General features: G+C 49.1%; 1 protein-coding gene across 1 annotated transcript in view; it reads left to right on the top strand.

Annotated features, from left to right (window-relative positions):
- Positions 1–21,370, top strand: part of katnip (katanin interacting protein) — a gene marked incomplete at both ends in the record, with an annotated part of 26,362 nt that extends 4,992 nt beyond the window's left edge. The window contains 23 exons of the mRNA XM_080542270.1: positions 216–365; positions 556–814; positions 1,872–2,003; positions 2,123–2,280; positions 6,691–6,803; positions 7,796–7,895; positions 8,464–8,673; positions 8,869–9,006; positions 10,404–11,409; positions 13,014–13,687; positions 14,108–14,246; positions 14,851–15,059; positions 15,547–15,625; positions 15,768–15,945; positions 16,462–16,627; positions 16,835–17,028; positions 17,254–17,321; positions 17,632–17,742; positions 18,187–18,326; positions 19,809–19,910; positions 20,196–20,356; positions 21,115–21,200; positions 21,312–21,370. Coding sequence (XP_080398396.1) covers positions 216–365; positions 556–814; positions 1,872–2,003; positions 2,123–2,280; positions 6,691–6,803; positions 7,796–7,895; positions 8,464–8,673; positions 8,869–9,006; positions 10,404–11,409; positions 13,014–13,687; positions 14,108–14,246; positions 14,851–15,059; positions 15,547–15,625; positions 15,768–15,945; positions 16,462–16,627; positions 16,835–17,028; positions 17,254–17,321; positions 17,632–17,742; positions 18,187–18,326; positions 19,809–19,910; positions 20,196–20,356; positions 21,115–21,200; positions 21,312–21,370 — 4,632 coding nt within the window. The remainder of the gene's footprint in view (positions 1–215; positions 366–555; positions 815–1,871; positions 2,004–2,122; positions 2,281–6,690; positions 6,804–7,795; positions 7,896–8,463; positions 8,674–8,868; positions 9,007–10,403; positions 11,410–13,013; positions 13,688–14,107; positions 14,247–14,850; positions 15,060–15,546; positions 15,626–15,767; positions 15,946–16,461; positions 16,628–16,834; positions 17,029–17,253; positions 17,322–17,631; positions 17,743–18,186; positions 18,327–19,808; positions 19,911–20,195; positions 20,357–21,114; positions 21,201–21,311) is intronic.

Below are 21,370 nucleotides of genomic sequence, written 5' to 3'. Positions count from 1 at the left end.
CCACCCCCTCTCTCTTTGTCCTCACCCTGTCTCCACCACCCTCCCTTCTCTCTTTCCCCCAACCCTCCCCCCCCCCGCCTCACCCACCCCTCTCCCTCTGTCGTCCTCACCTGATCTCTCTTTCTTCCCCATCCTCACCCACTGTGCTCCCCACCCCTTCCCCTCTCTTCTTCTCCCTCTTTCCCTCGGTCCCACCCCCCACACCCCCCTTCCAGAGATCGGGCCCCCGCTCCCCTCGTAGCCCCCGCTCCCCCAGAGACTCCTGTAAGGTGTCTTGTTCGTTTGGCTCCAGGGCGGACGGCAGGGGGAACCAGGCCGAGCCTGACCACAGCCAACGGGTCCTGCTCAACATCGACGAGGTCAAGGTGAGGGGGGGGCGACTGTGTCTTCAGTTTAGAATCGGCTAGGCTAGGCACAGGGATGCAACTTTGTTTTGGTCTAGTCTTCATTTCTGTTTCCAGCAGCTGCATGTCACGCTCGCTCCAACTCATCGGATTCTATTTATAGCGGCGCTGCTTTTGTCTATTATTAATTTATGACCCGTCCGTGTCCCAGGTCTTGCGTCGGAGCCTGGAGGTGAGCGTGCGTCGGAGCAGCCGTGGCTCCGCGGGGGAGGAGTCAGACGAGGAGTGGGTGGAGGAGCAGATAGAGAGAGACGAGAGCACCGAGAGTCTGGAGGAGCTCGGTCTGCCTCCCACCTCCACCAAGAGCTCCGCCTCGGCCGCCACCTCCGGCCACCCGCGGGCCGGTGGCCCCACCAGTCTCATGGACCCCGCGGACCTCATCGTGCTGGACTTTGGACCGACGCCTAAAGGTAACCAGCGATGGCCCCCGCCGTCTCCGTGGGGATGGGCTGATTCCAGGGGTGCGTCTCAATAGTGTAGAGTGGTTTCCTCTTCTTGCCTCCTCTCCTTCGTCAGCACTGACTTTGTGACGAAGGTAGGGACGAAAGCACCTAGCCTAGCTAAAGTACCTAGCCTAGCTAAAGCACCTAGCCTAGCTAAGGCATCTAGCCTAGCTAAAGCACCTAGCCTAGCTAAAGCGCGACTCCGTACCGGACTACCTGACTCGATTATCTCGTCTCTCTTTTTTTTTTAATCGAACGAACCAGGAGGTATGTTTGTTTTAAGAACCGCCCCCCAGTGCCCCGCGGTGGCGTAGCGGTCTAAGCACTAGCCACTAGTGCAAGCTGCCCACCGGGGACTGGGATCGAATCCCGGTCTCGCCAGATCCGGATATGGCCGAGGCACACAGGGAGCGGCATATTGAGCGGCCGCTCCAGAGGGCGGTATAGGAATATTTCCGGACAAGGATCCGTCGCGCAACAGCACCCCCGGGGTGCCGGAATAACGGTGCTGGGCTCGAGGAGCCAGTCAGCTAGTCTGCCTGGCGATCTCCTCTGGGACTGCCGGCCACGGGGTCGTGTGGCGGATCCTACGCAATAGGCAGGGGATAATTGGATGCTAGGTTGGGTTCAATTGGATAATAAATTGGGTGAAAAAGGGATAAAATCTGAAAAACAAATTTATAAAAAAAAGAACCGCCCCCCTTGACTTTTCACTCCAACGAAAGCAGCAAAGTACGAGATGCCTCGCCCCGAATGCACAGAGTATATGAGAACCAAACAATGCCCTCGCTCAGATGCCAGCTTGAATGGGAGTTAAATAGAGTGAGGAGGAGAGGTCGTTCTCTAGACCTGTTGTGTGCGGCGCTTGCTGTGCCACATGGCTCTAGCTGCAGGTAGGCTAGAAACACCCGGCCAGGCTGTTCAGATGATGGTTTAGTAGAGGGAAAAAAGGCCTCTTTTACACCACAAATACTGTTGTTGATATATTCTTGCGGTCTATGCTCCTCATTCATCCCTGCTGCAGGTCGTAAGATCGAGCACTCACTGTCGGCCAAGAGGAAAGACAACATGGAGGCCTATGTACCCACCAAGCCTATGTTGGTGAAGAGTAAGACTCTGGACAGACCCCCGCCAAAGGAGGGCAGAGATGCTCCCAGTAGGTCCTGCCTTATTGACAGAAATCTTTGGATAAGAAAGTGTTCTGTATCATTATGTGAAATATCTCTCTCGGTTTCTCTCTCTCTCTCTCTCTCTCCCATCCTCTGCCTCTCTCAGGGCCTAGGAGTCGAGTAGAGCGCCCCCTGTCTGCAGCCCGTAAGACTGCCCATGAGGAACGGGACCCAGAGGAGACTGCATGCAGGGTGCTCCAAGCTCTACAGAGAGAGAACAGTCCCCTCCGCAGCCCGGAGCCCAGGGCCTTCAGCCGCAACACGGTGTGTGTGTGTGTGTGTGTGTGTGTGTGTGTGTGTGTGTGTGTGTGTGTGTGTGTGTGTGTGTCTGTCTATGTCTGTCTATGTCTGTCTATGTCTGTCTATGTCTGTGTATGTCTGTGTATGTCTGTGTATGTCTGTGTATGACTGTGTATGCAGTGTTCGAGTTATGTGGGAGCCAATGGGAGCTGAGCTCCCATAAGGAAGGTCTGAGCTCCCATGAAAGCAGTCAAATCATACATCTGTGGGGGTCGCTAATAATACATTACCACAACCATTATTTGATCAAAAATGTCAATGTAATTAGTATTATTTATATTTATTTATATGATAAATATTCTAAAATAAACACGTTTTCCAAAAGAACTACGCGCACCATTAATCTCCTGTGAATGACAGTATGCCTTTGACTGCCTGCAATTTACCACCAAGACACTATGGGGCGCAGTAGAATATCGTGCAACAGCAGAATATGATCGTTGAGAGCTTGCGAACGTGAAAACACAATTATTGAGAAGAAAACATTCAGTAGCTAGCTATCATGCCGCCCCAAAAAAGGCCACTGCTGCCGACCGAGGTGACAAGAATGGAAAGTTTCGGGATTTCATCCAAGAAACCAAACTTGAATTCAGCTGCCCTGTTATGACACCTAACTGTTGAAATAGCAGAGCTCAAACAAAAGCAAGTGCTTCCGAAGAAAGTAGCAGAACTCCCCTCCAGTATGTATAAGGAGACAGCTAGTTCGTTCAGGGCAGCCTATACTGTCGCTAAAGAAAGGATTATACAGTCGGTCATACTCACCGATCCGATCATTCATGTGCCCAGATTGTAGAGCACATTGCACAAGAGATGAAAAACTAATTAATTTCTAATGTCAAATCACTTGATTCCCGTATTAGCGTAACATTAGATGAAAGCACAATTCATGGACGAGCATACATGATTATTTATGTCAGGTGCGATGTCACTGGAAATGGAGACGGGGACAATGTGTCGTGCTTGTGTAGTACCCTCGAAAATAATAACCAATAATATGGTTATTATAACTATATAGGGGTGTAACGGTTCACGGATAATCCGTGATCCGTACGGATCGCCCCCCACGGTTCGGCACGCATGTGTACCGCGGATCAATTGCAAAATGTAACCAAGTAATAATATTACTTAATATTAGTTAATATCCCTTGTAAATCACAATGTAGAGTTGCCATGAAAAGATAGACGCGACAGTTGCGTGCTTTGTTTTACTCTAAAGCGCAATGATAGGTTGATAATGGAAGAAAAAAATCCAGAACAAGGCTGTGTTCGTAAATTCGCTCTGGAATCTGATCAGCATTCATGGAACGCCTCTTGTCCAATCAAATTACTTGGTCCCTTTATGACGTCGGACCCAGTGTGCTCTCCGGCGCTCTCAGAGCAAATTTACGAACGCAGCCCGTCATGGCGAGTGCTGCTAATGTTGGTGACAGAGAAGAACTCGAAATGCCTCCCTCGTCATTTAAATCCCATGTATGGGAGCACTTTGGCTTCTCTGTCAATTATAACAATGACGGACAGTGTCATTGGAAGTGTGGTCGATAAAAAAGTTACGGTGTTTAAGCGTTGTGCAACGAGAAAGTCGTACGAGCATGGTCACACATTTTGCCGTCACGGGAGGCACGAAAAAGGCAGCTTGACAACTTCTGATAATGTAGCCAATTTTTTCATACCATGTTTAAAGTAAGGTTTCACTTTATTATTTAGTTAAAAGTGGCATAAAACATGTTTATTTGTCTGCTTTAAAGAGCCCAGTGATTCACTGCTGCAACCAGGTGCCTCCTCCCTCTCCTACTGCATCATTTAAGTTGAATGTGTGTTTCTGTTTAATATGTAGCCTAATGCTTGAGTGTAGAATATGTTATGTATGTATATATATATGTGTATATGTATATATATATATATATACATATATATACATACATAACATATAGCAGGGGTCGGCAATAGGCGGCCCGTGGGCCATTGCTGGCCCGTCACCAATAATATTTGGCCCAGCAGATTATTTTGAGAATCCACTTTTTTTTTTTTTTTTTTTTTTTTTTTTTTATAATAATATCGGACCGACAGTCCCACATATAGCGCCTATAATGTCCGAATAGAGAATCGAACTACACCTGAATAATGCTTATTGTACTTTTATCCATGTTGAGAGTGAATGACACAGGGACAGACAATCAGGCAGCGGGGTGCACCGAAGCGCACTGACGCTGAACCCCTCAGAGTGAATCATAAGCAGGTGGACAACGCGTCACGGTGCTGAAATAGCCGACATACCGTGTGTGGTTTGAACAAAATAACACGAGCTCAGTAAGCCATTCAAACGTAATGTTTACGTATATGTGACTGCAACACACATATGAACAGTAACAACGCAAATTCTGTTTAATTTTCTGAAAAACATTGAAAACAAAATCGGCGCAAACAAAAAGCATCTCCCATTGGTCAGTATTTGCTTGATATCTGGTGATATTGACGTCACTTTAATCCACAGGCAGTTCTCAAGGTTTTTATGCATCCATCGATTCCTCTCGTGCGTCTTTATCGCATTCATTGACGAAAAGGACGACTCGCATGTATAGAAAGGGAACATTGTGAGCACGGAAAATGTCTCTCACAACGGCTTTGCATTGATGAAACCAGGTAGGATGAACGTATAGTTCGCTGTCCATTCCTCTTTAAATGCCCTGTTTCCACCGTCAACTTTCCTCTTTAGACCTTTGGAGAGTGACATTATGTTTCTCTTGCTAGCAGGTTAAATGTTTGGCTAACTTCACCCGGCACGCAAACAACCAATCCAATAATAATAATGTGACCTTGTCTGGGAGGAGGGGGGAATAATTATCAGAATGAAACTATGTTACATAATTATTAGAATAAGTTAGGCTACGCTACATCGTCAGTCCACACATTTATTATTCAAAAATATGGAAAAGTGTGAAACTACGTTTCAACGTTGTTGAGAATCACAACACAAACTCGCTAGTCAAGCCAAAATACTGCAACATAATGGATTGGACAGCTACCTAGTTAACTAGAAGACTACTTTACATTGTTAGCAGGTTCACAAAACAAGCTGTGTTAGTTGACTAGCGATGTGTACAGTCGAAAGAAAAGTCAAAGCATTAGAACGTGTCACATTTTTAAACAATCAATTACTTAAATTAGCCTTTGATTATGTTCGGGCCCGCCATCTAGTGGCTCAAAAAAAAAATGGCCCGAGGCCAAACCTAATTGCCGACCCCTGACATATAGGGTTAATGTGTTTGTTATATATATATACACACACACATATATATATATATATATATATATATATATATATATATATATATATATATATATATATATATACCAGTTTTGACATCTTGAATGTCAATGATCTTGACATCAGAATTCTATTTATTTTTATTTTTATGTTTTGTGTTGATCCGAAAAATGATCCGATCCGTGACTCAAAAACCGTGACACGATCCGATCCGTGAGTTAGGTGATCCGTTACACCCCTATAACTATAACTATTAATTATAACATTTCTTTTAATGCAAAGTTGCCAACTAATAATTATTTCTACAGCCAAATGTAAGGGGTTAAATTTAGATCAGGACTGAAGAGGGGAGCCAATGGCGTTGTATTTAGTAGGTCAGGTGGTAGTCTGCCCAGGTTCATCTAGAGGCCGCTCCCGCGCTGTGCCTTCAGAGCAAACTTGGGAAGAGAGAAGCTAGTCCTGTTAATATCCTGTGTATTCCAGGTTTGTTACAACGTGAAAAGCACACAAATTAACTTTTAACTGTTATTATATTAATGTAGAATACATCAGAGATATGTTTTGAGTAGACTTGAGTGTTTAGAATCCGACTTTTGATTAACGTGAGAATTGTGCCCGTTGCCTTTCTGTATTTCCATTGCTAGCTAGCTGCTAGCCAGGCATCCAAACGGCACGTTAGAATGCGGTCAAAACCATAAGATGAAGTGATTTTCCTGTATACACTTGACAGTCATTTTGATTAGTATTTCGAAAGTTTGTTGTTTATATTTGATGCCAATAGGCTAATATTACGTTTTGTGAATGTTTTAGTCTTAAAGTAAGACTACAGTTTAAATTGTATTATATTGCTATATCCCAGTGTGTCGTGATGATAATTTGGAATAGCCAATTGAGAATGTTTTTGGTAAGTCCCAACGCTGTGTGGGCATGATTCGCAAGGCTGCATGAGAACATTTCGCACTGTTATTTTGGAGACCCCCACAAAGCTCAGCTTATAACTCGAACCCTGTGTGTATGTCTGTGTGTGTTCAACATAATGAAAGCCATTGTCACATACGTATATTAATATATCAGGTGATGACTAGTTTTAACCTGCGGTCCTTACACAGACTAGAGGCCACCAGCTGATGAACGGTCCGTCGTTGTGTGGCGGGGAGGATGATTATGATGACAGGGACGGGGTGACCAGGGCCATGCAGAGAATCACCCTCATGGGCCAAAGGTACTGCAGTCTGCCAAACTCCTGTACGCACAACAGAGGTTCCAATATCCCCACCAGCACGCCTCGTAGGGGGCATTGACAATACATGACCTCATTCAAAGCGGTAAGGCTAGATATCGGAAATGGAGCTGTGTGTGTGTGTGTGTGTGTGTGTGTGTGTGTGTGTGTGTGTTTGTGTGTAGCCACATCTAGGTCTGCCTAGATCTCAGCTGGTGACAATAGACTTGCAGAATAGCTACTATGTGTAAACCTGTGTGTGTGTGTGTGTGTGTGTGTGTGTGTAGCCACATCTAGGTGTGTCTAGATCTCAGCTGGTGACAGTCGACTTGCAGAATAGCTACTACGTGTGTGTGTGTGTGTGTGTGTGTGTGTGTGTGTGTTTAGCCACATCTAGGTGTGTCTAGATCTCAGCTGGTGACAGTAGACTTGCAGAATAGCTACTGTGTGTGTGTGTGTGTGTGTGTGTATATGTGTGCGTGTGTGTAGCCACATCTAGGTCCCAGCTGGTGACAGTAACGGTTGTTCCACCATAGCTACCTCACACCTGTGCTGCTTTCACTGGCTGTGGTCAGAGAACCAGGTCAGAGAACCATGTACTGTACTTATGTTGTGGTAATGCAGTACTTCCTGAGTAGACTGTGGGGGGGGGGGGGGGGGGGTTGGGTGGCAGGTGGAGGACAAGTAACTGTACACCTCTGAGGATCCAGTGTGACGCCAATCCATCCTCTTTGACCTTGCAGCTTGCTTCACTTGAGTCATCACTGCTGTAGGAAGCCTTTAGTGCCTTGGCGGATGACTCACGCATGCATACATTTTCCAGAGCAATGTCAAGGGTGTTGTCTGACGACAAGGATGCCGTAACTCAAGTCTGCAGTCAGGTTGAGGCTCCGAGCGTTGCAGATGAATGATGCCACCTGTCGTGAGACGATGTGTCAAGGGTAAATGGCGGGCGTGGGAAGGCGAGAGTTGATGATGTCACGTTTCCTCTCTAGACAGCAGCAGAGGCTGCTGAAGGCGCTGGAGAAGCTGGAGGCGGGCTCTAACGCGGCGGATGTCCCTCAGACGGTGAAGACGGACACCAGCCAACCTCTGGTGAGTGAGTCAGCGAATCACATGTCAGGATTCTGGAATGAGGAAGTGTCGCCTTGTAGTGAAGACTAGACATTGACCCTTTCTTAATTGTTTAGAAACTCAAAAATATTTGGAAAGGGAGGGTAAAAAGCTTATGTAAGGGGAGGAACCTAGATCTTATACTGCAATGTGTTCTCAGTAGGAAGCGAGTGGAGGACGTAGGAGAGGATGCAAGGAATCGAGTTTCTAACAATTGTGAAAGGGCTAGTGCCTTTGTACAACAACAACCCCACCTCTATCTTCTCGACAAGATCTGAAAAGGATAGATAGATAGATAGATAGATAGGTCATTGTCAACATAAGGACAATCACATCTAGCCCATCAGAGGGAAAGGTTGAGCTACTGCCACACCTATCCAACCCTTTCAGATCTAGTGTGTCGAAGAGGCTCTGGGTTATTTCTGGACAGGGCAGATAGATGCAAATGATTCCACTGTGTTGAAACCCTGAGTGACTGTAGCGAACCCCTGGGGTAGAGTAACTCGCCCTTCACCACAGTGACCTAAACGTTCTATTGTTGTCACGGCAGAAGAGGCGACCCTCGGGCGAAGTGACACCCACCCTGTACGTCACCATGGAGATCCTGTCCAACTGGGGGAACAGGGGACAGGTGGGGCTGACGGAGATGCAGTTCTTCTGTCCAGGAAACAGGAAGCTGTACGTGTCGCCTCACGACCTGGACATCAGGAATGCTGACTACCCCGGGAACCTCGCCGCCCTCGTCAACGGGAAGGCTAAGGTGACTCTAACGAAACAGAGTCGGGCAAAGCCTAAAGTTGGGCAAAGACATTATGTTTGTATCCTTCGGTGAAACACATTTTCTTGAATTAATTGTTAATTGTTAAAGTACATTTTTCATCCATTTGTTCTCATTAACAGCACAACCAACCAACTACTTGTATCTATTGGTGGTGTATTTATCTCTGTCTGCCAGACCACGAAGGAGCGCCACATGTGGACGTGTCCGTTCCATCCTCCGGTCCAGCTGTACTTCATCATCAGGAACACGGAACGCTCTCCCGACTTCGGAATCTCCCGGATCAAGATCTGGAACTACAACAGAAGCCTCAATGTGAGGACCCAACCCTTCCACACCTTGGTCGCATGCAGCGATGTAGTAGTTAACACACGTAAAACGCTGTTTACACACCTTTTATGCTTCAACAATGATCTTTTCCGGTGTCCAGAGTTTACCCACCTTTGGGTTGGACACCCCCTGGTCACATTTATTGGTCAAGTGTTTTAGGTGTGCTTGGTTTTGTCTTGGAAGTTTGCACTTTTGAGACAATCGGTTCCCAGTTTTTCTCTTTCTTGAATGTCGGCAGATGTAGTGAAGGGTCACTTTAGGTTAATAAGGTGAGGATTCAACTTGATGATCTGATAGAAGTACTACGTAAGTGTATAAGGATATTATACTCTTAGATTACATCCACCCTCTGATAGTCCCTGGATTATCCCTGGGTTCATCAGCCCCCCCCCCCCCCTTCAAGTTATTCAATGTTTGTTTACTTCATCTAGTCAGAAACCCTTGATCATAGGTCCAATTCAGCGTCATTGGCCCAGCCGATGGAGGGGGTGTCGTTTTTTTAAGCAGTGTGGGGGGAGGGTGGAACAGAGCCAGAGTTTGGGGTCTATTTGGATTTGGAATTACAATTCACCTACTGCACATGCGATACATGAATTGAAGATCGACCATTTTTTTCCATGTGAATCCATGATTTGAATTTCAATTCAGTTCCATTTGGGAGTTTAGTCATCTTTATCAGTGGTTATTTGATTTGGAGCGTCGTTCTCTTTAAGCTGCGGCAGTGGTGGTGTGAGCCGTGCTGCCAGTCCAAATGTGGAACAGAGAGAGATTAGCCTGTAGGGATTAGTGAAGAGAGAGAGAGAGAGGCCTGGGTTGACGCTCTCCCACCCTCCCTCCCTCCCTCTCCCGCCCTCGCTCCCATCCTCCCGCCCTCCCTACCACTCACAAAGCCCAGGCACAGGGGCAGACACACTAGCTAACGAGGGGGTCTGTGGGTCTGTCTGGATACACATGGGAATATATTCTGTCTGTCTGAAGTCCTGGGCTGTACTCTGATGGTGTGTTGTAGCCCATAAGGTAAGGATCTACGGTGGTTTAGCTGGTTAAGAGCTGATTTAAAGACTAAAGAAATGTAAGTTGGGTTTTAGCGTGTGTGTGTGTGTGTGTGTGTGTGAAGGCTACTTAGGGTTATCTCTCATGTTTAACTCTGCTAACCTGTTGGACAATGAACGAAGAGAAAAAAAACTAAAACACATTCGATATGTTCTCTGTTTATTTCAGTACACTACCCTATCAGACATTTCATTTTGTACTTTATGACTTCTCCACGTGGTTGCTGACTGTAGAAACGTTCTACCCACAGTAAATCCAGGTACTGTAGTAAATAGTAATCCTGCTTAGAGTGGCCGGTTAATTAACAAGCTTTTGGCGTTGTGTTGAAGGACCTGGACGTCGGCGCGCGGCACGTGAAGCTCTACCTCAACAGCACGCTGGTGTTCGAGGGCGAGCTGGGGAAGGGCTGCGGCAACCAGGTCTTTGACTACAGCACCAGCATCCACCTGCAGCCGGCACTGCAACTCCCAGAATCCTTCTCTCCCAGCCCCGTGTCCTCCAGCCATAGCCTGAGGGGTGCCAGCCCCCATCGCTATGACGACAGGGTCTTGGAGGGCAGCGTCGGCAGCCAACCCCGCGACCCCAGCCCCAAAGCCAACCTCAGCCACGGGCTCTCAGAGGGGTTAGCCCAGGTTCGGATTGACATGCACGACCAGAGCCGCACCACCCACACACCCCTCCCTCCCATCGCCTCTGTTCCTGTCCCTACCTCGGCCCCGGCCTCTGCCCTGCGCACCCTTACGACCAGGGACTCCTTGGACCTCCCCCCTGCAGAGGAGCTAGTCTCCCTGAGGCAGCAGCTGGATCAGCCTGGGGGGTTGGGGGGGTTGGGGGGGTCTCTGGGTCTGGAGAGGACCGTCACCACCCAGCCCTCCTCCTCCAGGACCCCCCAGTGGCTGCAGCCCCTCCCCCGGGGCACACCCGAGGGCTGTGAGGGAGGGAGGGAGAGGGAGAGACCCCTCTGGCTGGTTCCCCAACAGTCCTCTTCGGACCTCGGACCCCCCATCCCCCCCTCCTCCTCTTCCTCCTCCTCCTCCGTTCTCCCAGAGCTGTCCTGTAACCCGGGCAGGGTGTGTAGGGGGATGGAGAGGAACGTGAACGGGGGGCCGTGGAGCACCGCCGCGGCTGTGGCGGCAGACTCTCTTGACCTGGGTCTGGGCTCGGACCGGGACCTGGGTCTGGACCCGCTGGGCTCGGACCTGCTGGAGGAGCTCGGTGCCGAGCCGAGGCAGGAGAGGCCTGTCAGCGGACGCAGGGGGTCCGCCCGGACCTCCAGCACCACCAGCAAACCAGAGGAGCAGCTGCACCATGGAGCTGCAGGACCGGCCTGTTCTGGTGGGTCAACACTAGTAGTGTCCAAGCAGGCCTGTATGTGACCGCTGACTATATGGACCTATGGGACAGCAGCTGGTGATGGGGGGGGAACAAGGCGGCAACTGACCATTCAGACTTTTATTCTGAAAAATGTAAATAAATGTCAACGTTGTATTGCAATGCAGTGGATTCGGTGATTAATCCCCACTACTACCTAGCTAGTGTAAAGTAGATTACTTACTGAATCCATTGCAATGCAATATTTTGGCTTGACTAGCGAGTGTGTCATTGATTTTCAACAACACTGACATTTCTTTACATTTCTCCGAATAAAAGTCTGAACATTTTCATTGGTTGCCGACTTGTTCCCCATTTCACCAGCTGCCCTCACATTATGTCCAAATGATGCCTGAACTACCAATGACCTTTGTATGGGCTGCTTATCCAGGACACAGAATATATGGAGAAGATCATCTGTAATATGCACTGTTTAGGACCATAGACGCTGCTAGCGATTTCCAATTACATCTCAGTCCTAGGTGTAAATATAAAATACGGTAACTGGATTGATGTTAACAGTAACATACAAATTCCACAACAGGAGTTTGACATAGCTGGTTCATATATTATGTCTGTGTGATGTGAGTCATTTAGTTTGATGTGTACTTCTTGCTTCAATGTTCTTCTACCTGAGCTACTTTATACTTGATCCTCTTGAAGACTGTCTGGCTTCAGTGCTATGACTCAACATACCCTCCTGACTGAGAGTCTGGGAGATCTGTTGTTGTTGGTTTCAGTACAACCACATGGAAGGGGTCGTGAGGCTATGCAAGCTCTGTATCTTTCTGTTCTCGTCAACAACAGACATGTCTTTGTATTGGCCTAAATGGGATTATAAAGCGTGTGGGCAGAGTGGCGCATTACACCAAATCTCTGTCCTAATAATCCCTCTTCATCTCCCAGACTACACGCACTGTTGACTGAGCGTATTCCCCCCAATCTGGGACACACGCCACAAACACTCAGACTCTCACACACATAACACACACACACACACACACACACACACACACACACACATAACAAACACAGTGTGTGGCTGCATCTGAACCCTCTCCATTGTGTCAGTGACTGACAGGCTGCAGAGGGCCATAGACCCATGTGACCTACAGGTCAGCACACCAGCTGGTGGAGGCAGGGTCAGGCCATGTGACAATCATACAGGGATGGCCGTGACATTTTGTATTTTCCTGAAATTTAGGGCGGAATTATTAATGATGTAGGCAGTTTTTCTGGGATTTTATTGTGTCAAACATGATTATTGAGGATTTATTTAATAACTAAAAGCAGAGAAGAGCCCAATCTGTATATTTGAATACTTAGAACGTGTGTGTGTGTGTGTGTGTGTGTGTGTGTGTGTGTGTGTGTGTGTGTGTGTGTCTCTCTGTCCGTCTCTGTCTGTCTCTGTCTCTGTGTGTGTGTGTGTGTGTGTGTGTGTGTGTGTGTGAGTCTCTGTCTGTCTCTGTCTCTCTGTGTGTGTGTGTGTGTGTGTGTGTGTGTGTGTGTGTCTGTCTGTCTCTGTCTGTCTCTGTGTGTGTGTGTGTGTGTGTGTGTGTGTCCCACAGAGGAGCCAGTGTGCAGCAGCAGCAGGAGGCAGCAGCAGAGGACGCCGCGCTCCCAGCTCCGCAGCACGCAGGACGACACCCTCATGGAGTCCTGGGACTCCCTCACCAAGTTCAACCAGTGCCAGCGCGGCCGCATCTCCAACATGAGCTTCGAGGGAGACATCTTCGACGAGTTCCTCCAGCGCCAGGGACGAACCAACACCACCGCCGCCGCCGCCATGACCGCCGCACCCTCCGTCCTCCCTCCCAACCCAGGCATAGCCCCCCGTTGCCCCCTCTCCTCCATCTCGGAGCCCCTGGGCGGTCTCTCCATGGAGGACCCAGACGAGGACCTGTCCATGGAGCCGGAGAGGGAGGAGGAGTTTGAGATCCCCGTCCTCCCCCAGGGGCGGAGTCTAGTCATCAGCATCCTGTCGACGTGGGGCGACCGCCACTACGTGGGCCTGAACGGCGTGGAGGTGTTCAGCTCCAGCGGCCAACCCCTACGCCCCGCCCACATCCGAGCCGAGCCCCCCGACATCAACGTGCTGCCGGCCTACGGGAGGGACCCCCGGGTGGTGGCCAACCTGATCGACGGGGTCAACCGCACGCAGGACGACATGCACCTGTGGCTGGCGCCATTCACCCCCGGGCGGAGCCACGTCATCTACCTGGACTTCAGCTCTGCTTGCCAGGTGAGGAGGAGGAGGGTGGTAGTGGTGGTGGTGGTGGTGGTGGTGGTGGTGGTGGTGATGATGGTGATGGTGATGATGATGTCGACCTTTATGACATAACATGTTTCTGTATCATCCAGATTGCAGTTACATGTATGACACACATTCGACACAACAGGACAGTAGAGTTCACAGACCGACAGTCAACCCTACCAACAACCAGTACTAGAAAGTTCACTAACATACACTCTACACAACAACACCCTCTTTTATTACGCACATTGTAAGTCCACAGATACACTGACTGCACCCACAACTACACTACAGCATTCATCTGGTTGGCTACGTCATACTCCACAGAGAGATGTCGAATGTTGGTTGTGTATAGTGGTGTTCTGCGACCTGTACCTGATGAGAGTACATCTCCTATGGATGTCCCAGGTGGCCATGATCCGTGTGTGGAACTACAACAAGTCCCGGATCCACTCGTTCAGGGGGGTGAAGGAGGTGGAGATGCTGCTGGACGGAAGGTGCATCTTCAGGGGAGAGATCGCCAAGGCCTCCGGCACCCTGTCTGGAGGTTGGTAGCACCGCTGGAGTGAGCGGGGGAAGTGTGTTCAAACCTTTGACTGGTACTGTACACAGGGTTCCCACAGGTCCTTGAAATCCTTGAAAGTTTGTGAATTTGAGAAAAAGAAATCAAGGTCTTAAACGTTTGAAAGTGCTTGAATTCCCCTCTCTCTCTAAAAAAATATATACTAAAAAATGTTTTACTTAGCTCGTCAACTAGTTCTGTCTCAAACTATGGCGTGTTGGGTCCTTGAATTTGAGGGAATTGAGTCTTGAAAGTCCTTGAAAGGTGCTTGAAAGGTGCTTGAATTTGATGTTTCAGAAAGTGTGGGGACCCTGTGTACATTTATGTCATCTCTATACGAGATAAGTGGTTTATTCTGTACCAAATGTTATAGTTCAGCCTACCTTTATGAAAGAAAAGTATGAAAAAAAGTGTTACATTTGACATTTACATTGATCAGGGTATCATAGTCAAATCGAGTGAAAAATGGATGAGGCATAATTTGTTGCTCATTCATCGTGATGTCATGAATTACAATGTAGCCTCTAGCTTGCCTTGTACCAATAGCTTGTACCCCCCCCCCCCCCCCACACACACACACACTCCTCAGGACTGGACCAGTTTGGTGACACCATCCTGTTCACCACGGACGATGACATCCTGGAGGCCATGTCTCGCTACGACGACACGTTCCAGGGCGAGGAGGAGGGGCCGGAGGCGTCAGAGTACGAGGAGGAGCTCCAGAGACCCCGCACGGCAGACGGAGAGGGGGAGGAGAGACCCTTCACACAGGCCGGCTTCAGACCGGACGACCTCGCTGTGAGTAGTAATAATAATAATAATAATAATAATAATAACATTTATTTGTATAGCACTTTTCCTGCAAACGTTGCAGCTTAGAGTGCTCCAATCATTATATAATCATCATTTAATTATTTAGTAATTTAAAGGCAATATTAAAAAGATGGGCTTTAAGTCTTGACTTGAACATATTTGCTGAGGTTGCATCCTGTAAACTGGCAGTGCATCCCACAATTTGGGTGCATAAAATGAGAATGCAGCCTCACCAAATCTGAGTAGACCACGGTCCTCCGTTGACCTTCATCCACCCACCGCCAATAACCTCCTAGCTACTAGCTTCTACCCATATGTACTTGCAGAGATCCGAGAGGGCCGTGTTGGTCATTGGAAAATGACACCAAGCGTATCAGAGAGCAAGGCGGAGCTGTGACCATATTGCTTTATGAAGAGATGTATTTCATATGCGTTCTATGTTCGACCATGTGTGGTATTCATTGTGTTGTAGCTGAAACTGCATCTCAACCCTGCTGTCGGCCGGTCTGTGGAGGCCATGGAGCAGATCCCTGGCATGTACACTGGGAAGTGTGAGTACACACACACACACACACACACACATACGCCAATCCTGTAGATATGTAGTGTTTCTTTCCCTGTCTCACGCTGATCTGACTTACCAAGGATGCGCCTTATGTCTCCCCCACTCTCTCTCTCTCCCCCGCTCCTCAGGCCTTAGGATAGAGTTCAGTATGACGTGGGGGGACTCTCACTACCTGGGTCTGACGGGGCTGGAGGTGGTGGGGAAGGAGGGGGAGAGTCTAGCTCTGGACCTGACCATGTTAGAGGCCTCGCCACAAGACCTCAACGACCTGCCAGAGTACGGACAGGACACACGCACACTGGACAAGTACGTCTGACCGACTTGGCTGGCTGGCTGTCTGGCTGGCTGGCTGGCTGGCTGGATGGATGGATGGCTGGCTGGCTGGCTGGCTGGATGGATGGATGGATGGATGGCTGGCTGACTGGCTGACTGGCTGGCTGTCTGTCTCTCTGGCTGGCTGGCTGGCTGGCTGGCTGGCTGGATGGGTGGCTGGCTGGCTGGCTGGCTGGCTGGCTGGGTGGCTGGCTGGGTGGCTGGCTGGCTGGCTGGGTGGCTGGCTGGGTGGGTGGCGGGCTGGGTGGCTGGCTGACTGACTGGCTGGATGGGTGGCTGGCTGGCTGGCTGGCTGGCTGGATGGATGGATGGATGGATGGCTGTCTGTCTGGCTGGCTGGCTGTCTGGCTGGATGGCTGGATGGCTGGCTGGTTGTCTCTTTTTATTTCTCTGTCTCTCTGTCTGTCTCTACTAGCTCTCTTCCTGTCTGTCGACATCATCATCATCATCATCATCATCTTGACATGTTTCCCTTTCCTCTCTCTCCAGACTGATAGACGGCCACAACATCACCACTGAGGACCAGCACATGTGGCTGATCCCCTTCTCCCACCGAGAGCAGCACAGCCTCACCGTGACCTTTGACCTGCCCCAGACCTTGGCTGGACTACGCATCTGGAACTACAACAAGTCCCCCGAGGACTCCTACAGAGGGGTGAGAGAACGTAGACGCGTTCATTCAAATTTCATGCCGTCAATCCTTGACGATCGTGAATGATATTAACTGAAATCCCCCCCTATGTCCCTGACGTACACATACGATTCTATCGGTGAACCTTGTGTATACATTCATGTATGTGCGTTTTTAACCTATTGCTTTAAAACACATAACCATGTATAACCCTCTGCCTGTCTCCCCCAGGTGAAGGTGATCCACGTGTCCCTGGATGATGATGTCATCTCCCCAGCCGAGGGCTTCCTCATCAGGAAGGGAGCAGGGAACTGCCACTTTGACTTCGCCCAGGAGATCCTCTTCATCGACTTCCTCCAGTCCCCCACCGCTGGCACCACGGGCCTGGGCAACAGCAAGACTGCAGAGGACCCCCCCTCACACAGGTGGGTGCTGAAACGGTTATGGGTGATGATGAATAGAATGAATAGATATTATTCGCCTGGCGCTTTTTTAGGTCCTCTCAGCATTTGACATTGTATGGACCTCTGTGAATGTGTAGCACCCAAGGGGATGATGCCACAGCAGCCACAGCAGCATTTTAATCAAATACTCCGTAGCATAATGCAATCCTGTATGAATCATGTCTTTTCTGTTGGTCTTCCCTGCAGCAGGGGGAGCTCTAGGAGACCGGAGCAGGCCAGCATGGACTATGAAGCTCCCATCATGCCTTGTGGATGTATCCTCTCTGCTGTTGCTGACAAAGCCCCGGCCACGGCCTTTACTTCACTGACATCAGGGGAGGCTGGTGGAGGTAGAAATCGGAGGACGGGGCTCATTGTAATGCATGGAATGAAATAGGAATGGTATCAAACACGTGTGCAATCAGATCGATACCTTTCCTCATTCCATTCCATGCATTACAATGAGCCTGTCCTCTGATTTCTACCTCCACCAGCCTCCCCTTGGCAGGTATGATGGTCTGTTTGCAGTCTTGAATATAGTCGTCCAGGCTCCACGTGTCTCTTCCTGAGCCCTGTCCTCCCCAGTCATCTTCCAGCTCCAGCTGCTGACCACCTGGGGAGACCCCTACTACATCGGCCTCAACGGCCTGGAGTTCTACGACCAGAACGACAGCAAGATCACCCTCAGCGACAACAGTATCCTTCCTGCACAGTTAACATTTCGTTTCATTAAAAGCCCACTAAAGTGAAAATGGTCATTTCCAGTGTTTTGGTTTGAATTTTGGTCAAATTAGCATCACCCAGATATGACAAAATAGGTTTCTGTCATTTCCCAGTACATTTTATGTGAACATGCCCAAATCACACTGCTGAAATGTCCACTAAGTAAGATCCTCCCTATCCTCCCTAGAGTTAGACCTATAGACCTACCCTGAAATGGTATAAATGGTTACATAATTATACTAAATCTAGTGGAAGTTGAAATAGCTGGATTGTGAATGCCCAGGGGTGTGTTTCCTGAATGCTTTGGAGGTCATACCTGGCCTACGATGTACTAAAGATGATGGTAGAGTCACAAAGCCTTCTGTGCTCACCCCAGGCCGGTTGTGCTGTAGGCAGCCTTAACGGCCCTGCTCCCAGACATCGCTGCGTTCCCAGACAGTGTGAATGTGCTGGAGAGTGTGACCGGTGACGTCAGGACTCCTGACAAGCTGGTGGACGGCATGAACAGCACCCACGACGGCAGACACATGTGGCTAGCACCTGTACTGCCCGGAATAGTACGGATTTCTGTGTATCTCCTGTGTGTGTGTGGGTGTGTGTCAGGGTTTCCGTTAACCGGTAATTCCCGGACTTTGTCCGGTAAAATTTGTCGAAGTCCGACAAATTGAAAACTCGTCGGACAAAATGTCCGGTGAAAATAATTCCCTCTAAGCACAATTTGAATACAATTCGCTAAAGTTCACATTTTGTATTCAAATTGGCTTTGGGCCACCATTCTCAGCTGAGCACCAAACACACACACACTGCCCGAGAGAGAAGGACCCGCCCCCTCCAGCCAGCCTATAGGCTAACCAAAGGGGGCGGGTCCTTCTCTCTCGGGCAGTGCCGCGCGTGCACGAGTGTGTGTGTGTCCGGTGCCCAGCTGAAAATGGTGGCCCGAAGCGGAAAGCCTTAACTTTATCGCACAATAACAAGGATAACAAACGAAACGGACAACATTTACACTAAGATGGAGACAAACTTCAGTGATATGATCTAACAGCCGGTTTTCAGGACGACATACAGACCCGTATGAGCTTACAGGGCTATCCCCTAAGTATGATTTGACAGGCAGCTAAACGAAATGCCTTCCCAACCAGCGAGACCTGGGGGGTGTTCTATCAACGTCGCCAAAGGAAAACCTAGGCCTACTTCGCCAAGTCCCGCGAGACTCTTAAAAAGATCCAGGCATATCTTGATAGATCTCGCGAGACTTGTCAAAACAAGCCCAGACTTTCCTCCAGCGACGTCGATGGAACACCCCCCTGGTTATAGAAATGACGTTGTTTTATTGATAAAAATAAAAAAAAGGGTAAAACTGGAAAGAGAAAATAGAAAACTCACATTAATCCCAAACAATTTAACAAACTTCAGTTAACGTAATGTGGAGTCCGTTCATTGATCGATGCTGTCTGTTCAGTTCCCAGTGAGGCGCCCGTTCAGCGCTGGACCCGTTCAGCGCTGGATTTGACGCATGGCATAGCGCGCATGCGTCAAATCATGTTATATTATTATATAGCTCGCATCTAATCGTATCGGATGAGAAATAGACATTAAATGGCATATATAGGCCGCTACACAACAGTAATCACCGCGACAAACAGCTATATTAGATTTGAAGAAAAAAAAATATGATTTTGTAAAAAAATTATTTTTGTATATTTTTATATGATGACCGGAATATATCACGTTTGTCCGGTAAATCGAATTCTTCCCGGACACGATGTCCGACGGCAAATTTTTCTAACGGAAACCCTGGTGTGTGTGTGTGTGTGGGTGTGTGTGTGTGTGTGTGTGGGTGGGTGTGGGTGTGTGTGTGGGTGTGTGGGTGTGTGGGTGTGGGTGGTTGGGTGGGTGGGTGTGTCTGTGTCTGTGTGAGAGAAAGTATGCTAGAATGCTTGAAACGGAAGGTCTCGCTAAACCCTGTATACACATTTCAATGAGCCCCCAGTAAAATGTCGACCTAAATTGACGTGAGTATGCATGTCCGTCTTTCACAGGTGAATCGTGTGTATGTCATCTTTGACCAGCCAGTGACGGTCTCCATGATCAAACTGTGGAACTACTCTAAGACCTCCCAGAGAGGGGTGAAGGAGTTTGGGGTAAGGCCTTCACCAGGGGTCTTAGCAATACCCAGCAGGGTGGGGCTAAGGGTTGATTTCAAATTCAGCAAGCGTCCCAGGCCTTAAAACCCTGTGTGTGTGTGTGTGTGTGTGTGTGTGTGTGTGTGTGTGTGTGTGTGTGTGTGTGTGTGTGTGTGTGTGTGTGTGTGTGTGTGTGTGTGTGTGTGTGTGTGTGTGTGTGTGTGTGTGTGTGTGTGTGTGTGTGTGTGTGTGTGTGTGTGTGTGTGTGCGCGTGTGTGTGTGTGTGTGTGTTCATGTGTGTAGCTGCTGGTGGACGACCTCCTGGTGTACAACGGCATCCTGGACAGTGTGAGTCACGTGGCGCGGGGCATCCTGCCCACGTGCGACCCCGTGGTGCCCCACCACACCATCCTGTTCACCGCCAACGCCCATATCGCCCACCGCGAGAGGAACACCGTCATCAGGTAACCGACCGACTTGAACCAACCCCGTTTTGCCCTCCCATCAGCTTACGATCGGTCCTGCTGCCTGTCCAGCTGTTCATTCAAGAATGCTGAAAGGCTGTGCCCACCTGTCCATCAAAATTCACACTTGTGTTGATTGGCTCTGCTGCTGCTGCTGCTTTTATCATTGACATACCAATGGACTGCTAGGTCCTGGTCTGACAGACACACAGAGTAAGCAGAGTGGTGGTTTGAGGACAGATGTTCGTATGAGTTTATAACAGCGGGAGGGGGGGGGGGGTTATGTAAGTTCATTCCACTGTCTCGATACGTCAGTGTGAGTTGTTGAACAGAGCTGTGCTCTCTTCACTCCAGCCCTCGCGGTGGCAGGCAACTGAAACAGTGAGTAACTGAGTCCCCTGAACCAGAGTGTGTCCAGCCACCCACCCCCCCTTGTGGTAGATCCTAGTATGACAGGTTCAGATCAGTTCATGTCCTCCAGTCATCGGACACCTCCATCCCACAGCTTGGCTTCCGATGTCCCAATTCTCCATCTGTACTAGTCACAAACCACCCCAACCCCCCGTGTCCCTCGTCCTCCCTACGTCTCCCTAGCCTCCTCATAGCACTGGAACCGCTAGCTTCTAGCTTGGTTGTCACTCTGTCCTCCATTTTGTGTCCTCCGCTGCCCCCACGCTCTGGTGTTGCTCATGTGTCTGACCAGATGGTACAGAGACAGGACGTGAAACTGTGTTCTCACTTCCGTGTTGTTTTTGCAGTAACTACGTCGAGGACCAGGATGTGAAGATGACCAATGAGAATCAGATCGTCCACCACAACAAGAGGAAGCAGACAGCAGATCCAGGTATGGGAAACACTTCCCTCTGCACTCTGTAAGCCAGTCATTGTATGTATATTTGACAACAGAATGGAATAGTGACCTTATTGTCACGCTTTTGATAACCTCACCATGCAGCTCTCCGGCCGAAAACCTGCATGACAGAAGCTGGCAAGATGGGGAAGAGGAGGTACTGA

Source organism: Nansenia antarctica (assembly GCF_963989245.1).
Source record: "Nansenia antarctica genome assembly, chromosome: 11".
Classification (NCBI taxonomy): domain Eukaryota; kingdom Metazoa; phylum Chordata; class Actinopteri; order Argentiniformes; family Microstomatidae; genus Nansenia; species Nansenia antarctica.
This window is presented reverse-complemented; position numbering and strand designations above follow the sequence as displayed.